Source organism: Chelon labrosus (genome assembly GCF_963514085.1).
Source record: "Chelon labrosus genome assembly, chromosome: 17".
In the NCBI taxonomy this organism is placed as follows: domain Eukaryota; kingdom Metazoa; phylum Chordata; class Actinopteri; order Mugiliformes; family Mugilidae; genus Chelon; species Chelon labrosus.
The window spans coordinates 16285507-16302421 of record NC_140350.1 but is presented as its reverse complement, the minus strand read 5'-3'; the positions used below and the strand labels follow the sequence as shown (position 1 = coordinate 16302421).

The window sequence follows — 16915 nt, the reverse complement described above, 5'->3', positions numbered from 1 at the left end:
AAAATGCGTTGACTCAGTTCCGGACTGTGCGGGACACTCCGCCGCGCTCCCTCTAACGGACACCGGGGTAAGTGGACGGGGCAGATGGGGTCTCAATATCCGTTCAGCTTTAATTCATGACACTGAGAACTTTAACTAAGAGAGACTGATATATTTATTTGGGATACAAGCATTAAAACAAAAAATAGGTCACATAAAAAGGTGCATTCATAGAGAAGAGATTAAGATAGATGACACAATCAATGGGGTGTCACTTACTAATAATCTTAATTATCTTTTTTTGTGTGTTACCAGATTATTCTATTTGGTTATCATGCAGGTTTAAAATAATTTCACTGTAAAAACTGTATTTTCGTTCAGTATTTAAAATTTAGTTTATTCTTCAAATTTTTTGCATATGCGTCTTGACTTTATTTGAATTTATTTGTACAGTGAACTTAATCCTCATCCGTACTCATAAACCATGAAGTCTGCAGTTAGAAATATTGAGAAGCTGTTAGCCAAAGAGATAGACCTGGTAACTCAAGAGGTAAAAACATTATTTTGTGTGTGTGTGTGTGTGTTTTGAGCTACAAATGTCACATAACATATCCATTATTAGGAAATTTTTACAATTAAAAAAATAAATAAACTTTACATGAAACCAACATTTAGTTTATAGTTATAAACTATAAACACAAGAAATAATCTTAATAAAATAAACATTTTAAGCCATGCTGTCCAAACGTTTCAGTTGCAGAAAAATAAAAAATCAGTCAGCGTTCTGAAGAAGTCCTGCTCTGCTGATGCAGATTTTCCTCTGGTAATTTGAGTGTGGCTTTTTCTCAAGAACATCCGCTGCTATCGGCAAATTAGGTTCTAGGGTGATGACGTCACCTCTTTCCGCACACTTTAGACCTTAAATCTTAACTTTAGCATACAAAATATTTGTGTATTTACTGATCAGCAGAATAAATTAAATCCATGTTTCGAGCTGATTCAAAGCTGATGCAATGATGAAGATCAGAGGCGAAAAAATGCAGCTGCTCTTATTGTTTTTAAACTGACAGTCAAATAACATTCATTCATTCATACATCTTCTGTAACCGCTTGTTCCTGTGAAGGGTAGCGGGGTCAGCTTGGAGCCTATTCCAGCTCAGTCAAATAACAGTTGTTTTAAATATAAAACACTCCAATTTGTTTCTCTAGTGTAGTGAATAATGAAGATCCATTCATTAATACACAGAATTAGATGTTACAATCCCTTGTGCCAAAATCCCAGGCAAAACACGTTTAGAGGCCCTGTCCAACTGAGAAACCCTAACAAACCTATAGTCATGTGATATGACGCTTAACCTGCAATCCAAATGAACTAAGTAAATGCTGCTGGCTTGTATGGCCCGCTCAGCAGCAGACGCTAACTCAAACCTTGTGAGATATAAGCTAACCAAATGCTGCTGGCTAGCTTAACCTACAATCTAAATGAACTAAGTAAATGCTGCTGGCTTGTAGGCCCACAGAGCAGCAGAGGATAATTCGAACCTTGTGAAATATGAGCTAACCTAAAGCTGCTGGCTTGTATGGCCCGCTCAGCAGCTAACCATAGCTACCAAGCAATATGAAGACATCAGGAACCTGGCCTGAACAACAGCAGTATGCAGCATGTCATTGGGGTTTTCAACTGGGCACCTCCCTTCACCGATGTTTTGTTAAGTTAGGCCCACGACACCTCGAGAAGGCTTAACAGTGAATTCCAGCGTCCTGGAGTCACCCCCCTCCACGCTGCGCCTGCACAACCCCGTTTTCCTCACCATTCAATGACTATCAACAACTAATATTTCAGTCATTAGCCTAGTCCTTTTATGAACCACGACACAAACAAATCTACCGTGGTTCGCCCCGTTGATGCGGACTGAACCACGAAACAAACAAACAAATCTACCGTGGTTCGCCCCGTTGATGCAGACTGAACCACGAAACAAACAAACAAATCTACCGTGGTTCGCCCCGTTGATGCGGACTGAACCATGAAACAAACACACAAATCTACCGTGATTCGCCCCGTTGAGGCGGACTGAACCATGACCCAATCGACCACATCCTTAATGATTTGTAAACACACTAAAGTCACGCAGCCACCCTTACCTTTAGCTAGCTCCCCAGCTAGCATGCTTCCTACGTGTCCAGAGCCACTCACTCGCTCTCTCTGCTGCCCGAGACATGTTACATACCGCAGTCCTCTGGCTTTTTCCACGTATGCCCAGCTCGCTCAGAAGGGCAATCGCCGATTTTGCTACAAATCCACGGCAGCCCACTTCTACCGGGCGGACACAACCCCTCCAGCCGTTCTGCTCTGCGTCTGCTGCTAACTCTGCATACTTAGCTCTCTTACGCTCGTTAGCCTCCTCAACTCTATCTTCCCACGGGACAGTGAGTTATATGAAATAGATTACTTTCTCTGGCTTCCTCAATTGCAGCTCCTAAACATTTCAGTACCTGGTTGTGACGCCAGGTGTAACGTCCTTGGGAAAGACTAACCTTACAACCTGTCAGAATATGGCTAAGCGTGCAGACACAAGTGCACAGTGGGCAGGCAACATCCTCACCTACCCACTGGTTTAGGTTCTGGGGAGTTGGCAGCACATCATAAGTAGCCCCTATCATGAATCTTGCTCCACAGAGGTGTCCCTGCACACAGCCCTAAGCCTCCACACCCTTGCTGTACATTGCCTATGATATCCCTATGCCTAAGAGCTGCCTGTGCTTGCTGTACTGCCTCTTTTGGGTTCCACTTCCTCCCTGTCTTAACAGTGGGCGCTGCACTCCTAACCACTGGATCCTTTGACTGAGTAAGAGTCATTTCCAGTCACCAAGCCATTTTCTGATAGATGAATTAATCATCCTTTCTAACTTTTCTACCTTTGACAGGGCAACCTCATACACTGTTAGCGGCCACATTAGCCGGGGCAGTAAACCAAATTGCAGGCACCATAATTTTAAATTCCCTGGTAGCCCTGACCTCTCTGTGCTTGAAATGCCTTGAACCGTTTCCTGCCTCAACCCTTCAAACTGTGCCTTATCACTAAGACTTGCATCATACCATCTTCCCAAGCTCTTCACTGGCTTCTCCAGCACTGTGGGAACCACCTCATCATTTATAACAAACTTCCTATCTACTACCCTTTCTTTAACAATGGAAATACTCCTAGATTTAATAGGCTTCACTTTCATCCTAGCCCACTGCAGGTTGCTGTTTAGCTTATCCAGCAATCTTCTGGTACAAGGAGCGGTTGGCGTTGTAGTCGTCATGTCGTCCATGTAGGCCCTAATTGGAGGGAGGCGAAGCCCTCCCTGCAGCCTTTCTCTACCTACCACCCATTTGGAAGCCCTAATAATGACCTCCATTTCCATTGTAAAGGCTAGTGGAGAGATTGTACACCCTGCCATGATGCCTACCTCCAGCTGCTGCCATGCTGTAGTGTACTCTGCTGTGGTAAAGCAGAGTTGAATGTCTAAAAAGTGTGCTTTGACTAAGTTTTTTATACTACCTGGAACTCTAAAGAAGTCAAATGCTTCCCATAACAAACTGTGTGGTACTGACCCAAAAGCATTAGCCAATAGCCAAGATATTTATAGCCCGGAGCAAACTTCCAAGACTAACTTTTATTTGTAGTAAACTGGGGCTTTAAAGATAATTAAAATTGTTGTTTAACTAGCTTTAATTGTTTGATTTAATAGCCAAACTTTCTTCTGAAGGGGTTTTATAAGACCAAACTACGAGACCAAATCATCATTCAATCATTTTGCAGTCAGGCACGAGGAAAGTTTTGACAAACCCAGCCCCCGGCGCCTCCTAAACCTGCGGCTCCTCCTCAGACGGGACGGTGGAGTTAGATGAGGAGGAGAGAGCGGACGGGTCCTCGGGTTTGTTCACGCTGATGGAGCAGTCGGTTTGGTCGGTGGTGACGGAGGAGCTGGAGCTTTCGGAGCTGGAGCTGCCGGACTGGGACAAGTAGGAGTACTCACGGACGGCACAGGCGCGCTCGTTGTAGTTAGTTTTAAAACTCTCTTTCATGCCTTCGGGGAATTTAAACCAGTCCTTTAAACAAAAACAAAACAAAGAGAAAAAAAGTAGTCAGTTGTTTTATCCTCAGTAATTATTTTTATTGGGAAATAGCTTTTTAAAATAATAATTAGACTGTAGTAGATCTCCCATTGATAGTTCTCAGAAGATAGAGATGAATGACTTTCCTTTCCTTCCTACTGCCACATGAGCTCCAGGATGGTGGAATAAAATGTGTCAACTAGTGGATGCATCTCCATTAAATGTGAGCATGTAAGTATTTGTATCCAGCAGAGCTGTAGACCCTGGTTACCTATAACTTCGTCAGCGGCTAAACTACTTAATATTTTCGGGGGACTGTGACTTTCACAGACAGGGAGCCCTGGATGTTACTAACCTCGAGGTCCGTTGAGATCAGGGACGGCTTGGGGACGGGGATGAGGATGATTCTGCGCCTGTATGGGACGTGGGGACATTTTCAGTCTCATCATATCAACAACTGCTCATCTGAGCGGGAAGTGATCACAAACAACATCAGTGGCACCTTGTGGTGATATTTAGAAAGATGGGATCTCATCTCTAATATTCCTGGTTTAAACTGTTAACGTCCTAACCGTAACTGTTACTAAGACTATATGTTTATGAGCACATACGGGTCAACCCACCTCTCATGGTGCAGTAGCATTAGGACCAGCAGGACGAGGGTGATGGCCCCCACCGCGTACATCACAGGCAACCACGCTGACATTGTACCATTCAGATTTGGGTCTTTGAGGAGGCGGGGGAGGGAGAGAGATTGACATCAAACTCAAAGTACATGCACATTTTTGAAAACCACACAGATAATAAGTCATTAAAAAGTATTCAGAGCCTTTACTTGAGTAAAAGTCACAATGCAGCAATGTAAAAGTAAAAAAAAGTAGTTCAAAGATTAAAGTCTTTGGTCCCTTTATATGTCTATATAACAATATTAGATTCAGTCAGTGAAAGTCAGTGTCTATATATGCTTTTTCTCAAGGCGTTAGGGCGTTAACAGATCTCTTGTTGGCGGAACTGAAATGTGACCCAGACTACACACTGCTTCTTGAAAGATGTTAGAAAGACATACATGTTGGAAACTACCGGTTTAATTTTTAGCAATGTGTTGTATTTTAATTATCACTTTTTTTTTAAAAGTTGTCAGATAAATGTGTTAGTGCAGAATATATTTAATTCCCTCTGCTAGTACTTAGCATTGCATAGCCCAATCAGTAACATCCTTGTGGTAAAATTGCCCTCATTGGTTGACAGTGTTGCAGTTGCTGGTAGTTTTACCGGTGCTGTTGTTGGATCCCCAGACCACCGGGTCGCTCCAGTCACTCCAGTAGTTAGACTCTGCACAGTGGTGTGCCAATTTGCTCCGCACTTGCAGTTCATATCGGGAATTTCTGGAGGGCAAGTTGATGCAGTAACTCTGCCTCCCAGGGCTGATGGCGTTACTCTAGAAGAATAAGACACATTTGAGACAACAGGAGGGAAGGAAAGACAAAAAAAAAAGGGGGGGGTACATTTTGGTTCTCTAACTACTTACCTCCCAGTTCCTGTCGTTTATCCTGTAGCGGACCTCACTCTTCACACAGCCAGGTTTGGCGGGCTTGGACTGGTTCCAGTAGAAGTACAGGTTAGAGTCAGATCCATTTTGGACGGTCAGGTTGGTCGGTGGATTTAATTTGACTGGAGACGACACAGACGGTCAGAGACGGGTATACTCTGATGAGCAGCGTCAACACAAACTTTGTTTCACTGAGCATACCTTCGTTTTTCAGGCGATGCTCCCGTTTATCAGTGAAGCCGCCGTGTGACAGTGTGGTGTAAAATGAGTCGAATCTTAAATCTTCCTGATAGGGCTGAATGCATCCAACGCTTGTGCCTCTCTCTGTCAGATAAGTGTGGCATTCACTTTCAACTTCGTGATGGAACCTGTATTGAAATAGATTCACACATGCACATTATAACTCTGTAACACTATAGTTAATGCTTATTCACAGTTTGACGAATAAGTCTAGATGAACTCCTCAGCATCAGCATGATTCATGGCGTGAATGCACACAACGGTAAAAGCCAATCGCCTACACATTCAGTGAGTTTGAAATCTTACAATGGGGATAAAGGGTCAGAAAACAGGCTGAAGTAGAACTGAACGGGAGGAGCAAACAGATTCTGTTGTTGGTAAATGACGGAGAAAATGTATCCACTGTATATTAGAGCAGTTTAGATTTGGATGTATGGGAGGTGACAGAGAACAAAATCAGCACTGGCGGCATTTTTGTCGTTTGCGTCTAAGATGAATGCACGAAAGGAAACACCTACGTTTGTTGAACTTTAGTCATCTAGGAGCTAGAGCAACGTTTACAGCACTCTCAAATTTAACAGTATTTTAGTCTAAGTAGTTTGCAAAAACTAAACTAAACTAAACTTTGTGAAGTTTCCATTCAGCACTGTTTGATAAATGCATCTCTTTTCTCTCTAGACCATCAATCACATGTGACGTGATGATGTACGATGGCACACACACATCACAATCAACAAATGAAATGTATTTCAGATGCCAGGCGTTCTGATAGCGAAATAAATAACTTCGCAATAACAATAATATTTTAATTACGCTTAAATTCTCATGTTCAGACAAATTCTGATAGATCCTCCGGTTTCTATGCCGCCTTCCTGTCTCCTTCACACCTTAGGAGTCGCGGTGTCACTGTGAAACCACAAGCAGCCCTGACGATACTTTGGATTTTGATCTGATCTGTTTAAGCTCCTGCGTGAAGTCCACCCAGATATTTCATAATGTCATAAAAGCTTCACCTTCCTGACAGTTAATAGAACAAACCACACTGTCAATGGTCATGAGTGGGCTTTTGTAATATTCAAGCTGAACAGTGTTTAGGTTCGATATTTTAAGAAAATGCCCAGCTTCTAGATATTCTGCATTGCATCCAAACTGATTTCACTTTGAGGGCGACCTCAGTCTCATGATCTGCAGTTGAATCAGTTCTTTTATGGTTGACATTTTATTACGAACCTGCCGGTGAAGGTGTAATTGGTCTCCGGAGTCCCGCTGGCATTCCAGAGACACTGAACATGTTCCAGATTCACCACCAAACAGTTCACATCTGTCAGGAGCACAACACACCGTCAGGACAGTTTCAATTCTGAAGTAAAACTCAGAATTATGCGTATTAAATGGAAATACACTGGCACACATGTACTAGGAAGTAGTCCAGTGAGGTATAGGGGAATTTACACAAAATCTGCTTAACCGAGGAAGTAGGGTTTTATCTTAAACTGAATTGAATTCCATTTTATAATGAGTTTAGTTAAAATATTGTGATTTAATAAAGAAGAATCAAATTATGAACCTAATATGACACAATATGAGCAGATCTGACAAAAGCTCTTAAACAAACTGAAAGACACATCCAGCAGGGTGAAGAGTTATTACTAATATCACAAGTTGCCGCTAGTTAAAAATATATATATTTAAAAGCTCTTACCAGGCAGAGCAAACACATGTTTGATGAGACAGAGCAGCAGAAGGAGTCTCGTCGACATCGTGGCGAACAGAAACAGGATGTTTTCAGCACGGGCGCGCGTCTACTTCTACATGTCAGTGTCACTGGGTTTTGCTTCCTGCCAGCGGAAACTCAAATATAAGATTTTAGATCAGGAAGAAATGTCTCAAAAAACCTGAGCCTCATGTTGGACGATAAAAAATGTAAGATGTTGCAATATCTAAAATAAGACAATTTACAACTTAGAGCTGAGGAGATGCCACTGATCGCTGAAAACTGTTAAATATAGGCCTACTTTAAATGATGAGCTTTTAATATTAGAAATCGTGAGTGTTTGTTTAGCCTGATGAAAAAGAATCAAGAAAATATAACTACCAATAAAGAAATCTAACAACAATTGGATCTATATATATAGATGTGTGTGTGCCTGTGTGGAACTAACAGCTGCTTCTCTTCCCTAAACAACAACTGAAACCTGGTGCATTCAGTCACCTGCTGCAGGAACAGAGGGAGGTCGGTACCTGGAGTTAACAACACATTCAGAAAACTGACAACACATAATCCATACACTGTTACCATAGGGATATAACAAACAACATTATGCACGGTTGACTGGCAGAGGGGGTCTCAATATCCGTTCAGCTTTAATTCATGACACTGAGCCTTTAACTAAAAGAGGGTGATATATTTATTTGGGATACAAGCATTAAAACAAAAAGTAGGTCACAAAAAAGGTGCATTCATAGAGAAGAGATTAAGATAGATGACACAATCAGTGTGGTGTCACTTACTAATAATCTTGTTTATCTTTTTTTTGTGTGTTACCAGATTATTCAGTTTGGTTATCATGCAGGTTTAAAATAATTTCTGTGTATATGATAGTTGGTTTCTGTTTAAATGAGTCACCGTAAAAACTGTATTTTCGTTCAGTATTTAAAATTTTGTTTATTCTTCAAATTTTTTGCAAATGCGTCTTGACTTTATTTGAATTTATTTGTACAGTGAACTTAATCCTCATCCGTACTCATAAATCATGAAGTCTGCAGTTAGAAATATTGAGAAACTGTTAGCCAAAGAGATAGACCTGGTAACTCAAGAGGTAAAAACATTATTTTTGTGTGTGTGTTTTGAGCTACAAATGTCACATAACATATCCATTTTTAGAAAATATTACAATTAAAAAAAAAAAAGGTTAATTATTCAACAATATAATCACATTGTCATATAATTATCTGGGACTTTGTTTAAAATCATTCAAACATCATTCAACTTTACATGAAACCAACATTTAGTTTATAGTTATAAACTATAAACACAAGAAATAATCATAATAAAATGAACATTTTAAGCCATGCTGTCCAAACGTTTCATCGACTTAACATCCACTGATGACATCCAGTCAATCGTTGAATATTGAACATAAACTAGTCTACTGTGATTCGTATGTTCATATGTGGAAAATGTACATGTATTGTGTAATAGTACACATCTTTACTGGTATTGCTACGCTCAGTTTAGAGATAGGAGAAAAACCTCAAAGTTGCAGAAAAATAAAAAAAATGAAAGAAGTAATAACAATAAAATCAGTCAGCGTTCTGAAGAAGTCCTGCTCTGCTGATGCAGATTTTCCTCTCGTAATTTTAGTGTGGCTTTTTCTCAAGAACATCAGCTGCTGAAGTTACATCCGCTGCTATCGGCAAATTAGGTTGTAGGGTGATGACGTCACCTCTTTCCACACACTTTAGACCTTAAATCTTAACTTTAGCGTACAAAATATTTGTGTATTTACTGATCAGCAGAATAAATTAAATCCATGTTTCGAGCTGATTCAAAGCTGATGCAATGATGAAGATCAGAGGCGAAAAAATGCAGCTGCTCTTATTGTTTTTAAACTGACAGTCAAATAACATTCATTCATTCATACATCTTCTGTAACCGCTTGTTCCTGTGAAGGGTAGCGGGGTCAGCTTGGAGCCTATTCCAGCTCAGTCAAATAACAGTTGTTTTAAATATAAAACACTCCAATTTGTTTATCTAGTGTAGTGAATAATGAAGATATTTATAGCCTGGAGCAAACTTCCAAGACTAACTTTTATTTGTAGTAAACTGGGGCTTTAAAGATATTTAAAATTGTTGTTTAACTTGCTTTAATTGTTTGATTTAATAGCCAAACTTTCTTCTGAAGGGGTTTTATAAGACCAAACTACGAGACCAAATCATCATTCAATCATTTTGCACTCAGGCACGAGGAAAGTTTTGACAAACCCAGCCCCCCGGCGCCTCCTAAACCTGCGGCTCCTCCTCAGACGGGACGGTGGAGTTAGATGAGGAGGAGAGAGCGGACGGGTCCTCGGGTTCGTTCACGCTGATGGAGCAGTCGGTTTGGTCGGTGGTGACGGAGCAGCTGGAGCTTTCGGAGCTCTCGCTGCTGGACTGGGACAAGTAGGAGTACTCGCTGACGGGACAGGCGCGCTCGTTGTAGTTAGTTTTAAAACTCTCTTTCATGCCTTTGGGAAATTTAAACCAGTCCTTTAAACAAAAACAAAAAAAAGAGAAAAAAGGTAGTCAGTTGTTTTATCCTCAGTAATTATTTTTAAAATAATAATTAGACTGTAGTAGATCTCCCATTGATAGTTCTCAGAAGATAAAGATGAATGACTTTCCTTTCCTTCCTACTGCCACATGAGCTCCAGGATGGTGGAATAAAATGTGTCAACTAGTGGATGCATCTCCATTAAATGTGAGCATGTTAGCATTTGTAGCCAGTAGAGCTGTAGACCCTGGTTACCTATAACTTCGTCAGCGGCTAAACTACTTAATATTTTCGGGGGACTGTGACTTTCACAGACAGGGAGCCGTGGATGCTACTAACCTCGAGGTCCGTTGAGATCAGGGACGGCTTGGGGACGGGGATGAGGATGATTCTGCGCCTGTATGGGACGTGGGGACATTTTCAGTCTCATCATATCAACAACAGCTCATCTGAGCGGGAAGTGATCACAAACAACATCAGTGGCACCTTGTGGTGATATTTAGAAAGATGGGATCTCATCTCTAATATTCCTGGTTTAAACTGTTAACGTCCTAACCGTAACTGTTACTAAGACTATATGTTTATGAGCACATACGGGTCAACCCACCTCTCATGGTGCAGTAGCATTAGGACCAGCAGGACGAGGGTGATGGCCCCCACCGCGTACATCACAGGCAACCACACTGACACTGGACCATTCAGATTTGGGTCTTTGAGGAGGCGGGGGAGGGAGAGAGATTGACATCAAACTCAAAATACATGCACATTTTTGAAGACCACACAGATAATAAGTCATTAAAAAGTATTCAGAGCCTTTACTTGAGTAAAAGTCACAATGCAGCAATGTAAAAGTAAAAAAAAGTAGTTCAAAGATTAAGGTCTTTGGTCCCTTTATATGTCTATATAACAATATTAGATTCAGTCAGTGAAAGTCAGTGTCTATATATGCTTTTTCTCAAGGCGTTAGGGCGTTAACAGATCTCTTGTTGGCGGATCTGAAATGTGACCCAGACTACACACTGCTTCTTGAAAGATGTTAGAAAGACATACATGTTGGAAACTACCGGTTTAATCTTTAGCAATGTGTTGTATTTTAATTATCACTTTTTTTTAAAAAAAGTTGTCAGATAAATGTGTTAGTGTAGAATATATTTAATTCCCTCTGCTAGTACTAAGCATTGCATAGCCCAATCAGTAACATCCTTGTGGTAAAATTGCCCTCATTGGTTGACAGTGTTGCAGTTGCTGGTAGTTTTACCGGTGCTGTTGTTGGATCCCCAGACCACCGGGTCGCTCCAGTCACTCCAGTAGTTAGACTCTGCACAGTGGTCCGCCAATTTGCTCCGCACTTGCAGTTCATATCGGGAATTTCTGGAGGGCAAGTTGATGCAGTAACTCTGCCTCCCAGGGCTGATGGCGTTACTCTAGAAGAATAAGACACATTTGAGACAACAGGAGGGAAGGAAAGACAAAAAAAAAAAAAAAAAAGGGGGTAAATTTTTGTTCTCTAACTACTTACCTCCCAGTTCCCGTTGTTTCTCCTGCAGCGGACCTCACTCTTCACACAGCCAGGTTTGGCGGGCTTGGACTGGTTCCAGTAGAAGTACAGGTTAGAGTCAGATCCATTTTGGACGGTCAGGTTGGTCGGTGGATTTAATTTGACTGGAGACGACACAGACGGTCAGAGACGGGTTTACTCTGATGAGCAGCGTCAACACAAACCTTGTTTCACTGAGCATACCTTCGTTTTTCAGGCGATGCTCCCGTTTAGCAGTGAAGCCGCCGTGTGACAGCTTGGTGTAAAATGTGTTGAACCTTAATTGTTCCTGATAGGGTTGAATGCATCCAACGCTTGTGCCTCTCTCTGTCAGATAAGTGTGGCATTCACTTTCAACTTTGTCATGGAACCTGTATTGAAATAGATGCACACATGCACATTAAAACTCACAATGTGTTATTATTTTTTTAATTCAGGGCAAATATTTCCTCTGAGACTTTAACAAACTATAGTTAATGCTCATTCACAGTGTGACGAATAACTCTAGACGAACTCCTCAGCATCAGCATGATTCATGACGTGAATGCACACAACGGTAAAAGCCAATCGCCTACACATTCAGTGAATTTGTAACATAACAACGGGGATAAAAGCTCAGAAAACAGGCTGAAGTAGAACTGAACGGGAGGAGCAAACAGATTCTGTTGTTGGTAAATGACGGAGAAAATGTATCCACTGTATATTAGAGCAGTTTAGATTTGGATGTATGGGAGGTGACAGAGAACAAAATCAGCACTGGCGGCATTTTTGTCGTTTGCATCTAAGATGAAGGCACGAAAGGAAACACCTACGTTTGTTGAACTTTAGTCATCTAGGACCTAGAGCAACGTTTACAGCACTCTCAAATTTAACAGTATTTTAGTCCAAGTAGTTTGCAAAAACTAAACTAAACTAAACTTTGTGAAGTTTCCATTCAGCACTGTTTGATAAATGCATCTCTTTTCTCTCTAGAACATCAATCACATGTGACGTGATGATGTACGATGGCACACACACATCACAATCAACAAATGAAATGTATTTAAGATGCCAGGTGTTCTGATAACTAAATAAATAACTTCGCAATAACAATAATATTTTAATTACACTTAATATTCTCATGTTTAGACAAATTCTGATAGATCCTCCGGTTTCTATGCCGCCTTCCTGTCTCCTTCACACCTTAGGAGTCGCGGTGTCACTGTGAAACCACAAGTAGCCCTGACGATACTTTGGATTTTGATCTGATCTGTTTAAGCTCCTGCGTAAAGTCCACCCAGATATTTCATAATGTCATAAAAGCTTCACCTTCCCGACAGTTAATAGAACAAACCACACTGTCAATGGTCATGAGTGGACTCTTGTAATATTCAAGCTGAATAGTGTTTAGGTTCGATATTTTAAGAAAATGCCCAGCTTCTAGATATTCTGCAGTGCATCCAAACTGATTTCACTTTGAGGGCGGCCTCATTCTCATGATCTACAGCTGAATCAGTTCTTTTATGGTTGACATTTTATTACGAACCAGCCGGTGAAGGTGTAATTGGCCTCCGGAGTCCCGCTGGCATTCCAGAGACACTGAACATGTTCCAGATTCACCACCAAACAGTTCACATCTGTCAGGAGCACAACACACCGTCAGGACAGTTTCATGATGAAGTAAAACTCATAATTATGCGTGTTAAATGGAAATACACTGGCACACACACGCACTAGGAAGTAGTCCAGTGACGTAAAGGGGAATTTACACAAAATGTGCTTAACCGAGGAAGTAGGGTTTTATCTTAAACTGAATTGAATTCCATTTTATAATGTGACGAGTTTAGTTAAAATATTGTGATTTAATAAAGAAGAATCAAATTATGAACCTAATATGACACAATGTGAGCAGATCTGACAAAAGCTCTTAAACAAACTGAAAGACACATCCAGCAGGGTGAAGAGTTATTACTAATATCACAAGTTGCCTCTAGTTAAAAATATATATATTTAAAAGCTCTTACCAGGCAGAGCAAACACATGTTTGATGAGACAGAGCAGCAGAAGGAGTCTCGTCGACATCGTGGCGAACAGAAACAGGATGTTTTCAGCACGGGTGCGCGTCTACTTCTACATGTCAGTGTCACTGGGTTTTGCTTCCTGCCAGCGGAAACTCAAATATAAGATTTTAGATCAGTAAGAAATGTCTCAAAAAACCTGAGCCTCATGTTGGACGATAAAAAATGTAAGATGTTGCAATATCTAAAATAAGACAATTTACAACTTACAGCTGAGGAGGCCTACTTTAAACGATGAGCTTTTAATATCAGAAATCGTGAGTGTTTGTTTAGCCTGATGAAAAAGAATCAAGAAAATATAACTACCAATAAAGAAATCTAACAACAATTGATCTATCTATATAGATGTGTGTGTGCCTGTGTGGAACTGACAGCTGCTTCTCTTCCCTAAACAACAACTGAAACCTGGTGCATTCAGTCACCTGCTACAGGAACAGCGGGAGGTCGGTACCTGGAGTTAACAACACATTCAGAAAACTGACAACACATAATCCATATACTGTTACCATAGGGATATAACAAACAACATTATGCACGGTTGACTGGCAGCAAAGAAACAGCATAAAAACAAGATAACAGCATGCATTAGTACAGTTAGGTTCATACACACTTGCCAAAAACATTAGCTACACAAGGAAAAACTAATACATTCTAATATAAGAGTCCTGCAGTAAATCTAAGCTTGATGATGTTGAAACAACCTAACAAAGGAGATAAATCAACTGGATTAGCAGCTTGGAGGATGAAGTTTGATGTGAACAACATTAAAATGTTTCTGTTATTTAGGCCCCTGACTAAAATGGGGTTGTCACGCTGATAGAAACAGGTGTTGGTACGAACCACAGCCTCCAAAATAAAACACAGTTGAATCAAAATCTCTCTTATGTATTAGAAACTAAAGCTGAACACCAGAACCTTCATGGAGACTAGATTCAGAGCAGAATGTGTTTGTTTTCACTGCTTTTTTTTTTTTTATCATATTAGCTGCCTATATTAACAAACTACTGCATGATCAGCCACATTATTACGACCACTGACAGGAGAAGTGAATAACATTGACCATCCCGTGACAATTCAGTGTTTTGTTAGGAAACTTTTGGACCTGGCATTCATTCATTCATGTGGACATGTACCACCCACCACTAAGGAGTTGTCAAGTTTAGCAGCGGCTGACCGGACAGTCTGGCCTTCTAGGAAACTTCTGCAAAGTATTTCTTCAGCGTATGAAATGTGTTAAAAGTCCATATAAGATCTTTAGTTGCTGTATGTGAGTTCTTCTCCTCTTCACCCTTCATGTGAAATGGAGATTGCGCGTTGTCTTTATCTCTTTAGTCAAGCGGCAATCAACCAGATATTGGACGTCTCTCTGCAGCGTGTGTCTCTTGGTTCCTAGATAAAAGATCCACTTTGACAGTGTCACAAAATTCGCATTATTTAGTCGCAACATTTTTGAGTTCTAATGCAAAGAAGGTATTTAAAATCAAGTTTTCATCAGCCATCAAAATGCATCGAAGGGAGACGACCAGATCTGCATCAGCCTATTTCAGATTTCTATACTTGACGGAACTGTTGCAGGAGTTACATGTTACATGGACGGTAGATTTGTGCAGCCCAATGTTGACCTTCTGAAGAAGAGAAAGCAGCGGCTGAATGATACCTGGTCCACGACGGAAGCATCATGTGATACGTGTCAGTTTCTGTGTGCGCTGCTCCAGAGTCAGTTCTGTGTGGTGTGGTTTCCTGTTAGAGGAAACCATTTCAAAAATAAAGATTGAGAAAATGTACACACAAATGTCATGTGGTAGAACCTGCGTGTGTTACAGCAGACACAGAAATATGAACTATTTATGTTTTAAATACAAAACTTCAGGGTCTACACTAGTCCACGTTGCATCTTTACATGTTTGCACATACTGAAATGTTCCTTATCTTCCACATCAGTGACATTTGACTTGATATTTCAACTGTGATGAATTACTTAACAGTCAGCGCCTGTTGGTTTCAGTCAGGGTTTTTTTTTGTGTGTGTGTGAAGGCTCGTTTTTTTTTTTTCACAGAAAAAAACTGTGCTATCTGTGTGTCGGCTCGCCGCACACAATCACTCAAATCTTGTAGCACTTGTGAAACATGTCAATGCAGAAATATATCATTTATTACTTATTTTTTATTAGAACTCCATGAATAAATCTATTTGTTTATTCTGCAACTTAAGCATAGTATTGCAAAATGCAATAAGATGTAATCTCCCTCCTGGTGCTCATGTTGGCACTAAGAGTGTGTTTTTGTGAGAGCAAGTGCAGTGAAGGGAATTTATTCGTTCGTGAATATCTGTTTATTTTTCACTCCACTTAAATGTGTTTTACTTGAATAAGACTCCCTTTGTCTAATCGAGATAGACTTTAGAGTTAGATGGACTTTGCTGAGCCGCAAGGGAAATTGCTTGTCCGCAGTACACGATATTGCCAAAAGTATTCGCTTTTTAAGTGACATCCGATTCTTAATCTATATGGTTTAATATGACGTCGGCCCACCCTTTGCAGCTATAACAGCTTCAACTCTTCTGGGAAGGCTTTCCGCAAGGTTTAGGAGTGTGTTTATGGGACGTTTTGACCATTCTTCCAGAAGCACATTTGGTCAGAGGTCAGACACTGATGTTGGACGAGAAGGTCTGGCTCACAGTCTTCTAATTCATCCCAAAGGTGCCCTATCGGGTTGAGGTCAGGACTCTGTTCGGGCCAGTCCAGTTCTTCCACACCAAACTTGGTCATCCATGTCTTTATGGACCTTGCTTTGTGCACTGGTGCGCAGTCATGTTGGAAGAGGAAGGGGTCATCCCCAAACTGTTCCCACAAAGTTGGGAGCATGGGATTGTCCAAAATTTCTTGGTATGCTGAAGTATTCAGAGTTTTTTTCACTGGAACTAAGGGGCCAAGCCCAGCTCCTGAAAAACAACCCACACCAAAAACCCCTCCTCCACCAAACTTTACACACTTTACAGTCAGACAAGTACCGCTCTCCTGGCAACCTCCAAACCCAGATTCGTCCACCAGATTGCCGGATAAAGAAGCGTGATTCATCACTCAAGAGAACGCGTCTCCACTGCTCTAGAGTCCAGTGGCGGCGCGCTTTACACCACTGCATCTGACGCTTTGCATTGCACTTGGTGATGTATGGCTCGGATGCACCTGCTCGGCCA

The 16915-nt window shown here is 41.0% G+C and overlaps 2 protein-coding genes across 2 annotated transcripts; both read right to left on the bottom strand.

The window, feature by feature from the left end:
* Positions 1-56: 56 nt before the first annotated feature.
* LOC311502822 (cytokine receptor common subunit gamma-like) lies at positions 57-7814 on the bottom strand. The gene is made up of 8 exons (XM_084565217.1): positions 7576-7814; positions 7104-7194; positions 5835-6001; positions 5613-5755; positions 5357-5522; positions 4708-4810; positions 4440-4497; positions 57-4078 (listed from the first exon to the last, which is right to left on the bottom strand). The coding sequence occupies exons 1-8, from the start codon at positions 7631-7633 to the stop codon at positions 3833-3835; spliced, it is 1032 nt and encodes a 343-aa protein (XP_084421343.1). The 5' UTR covers positions 7634-7814; the 3' UTR covers positions 57-3832.
* A 462-nt stretch (positions 7815-8276) lies between these two features.
* On the bottom strand, positions 8277-14296 carry LOC311502073 (cytokine receptor common subunit gamma-like). Its single transcript, XM_084564185.1, has 8 exons — positions 13667-14296; positions 13189-13279; positions 11868-12034; positions 11646-11788; positions 11385-11550; positions 10734-10836; positions 10466-10523; positions 8277-10122 (listed from the first exon to the last, which is right to left on the bottom strand). The coding sequence occupies exons 1-8, from the start codon at positions 13722-13724 to the stop codon at positions 9877-9879; spliced, it is 1032 nt and encodes a 343-aa protein (XP_084420311.1). The 5' UTR covers positions 13725-14296; the 3' UTR covers positions 8277-9876.
* Between the last annotated feature and the right edge of the window lie 2619 nt (positions 14297-16915).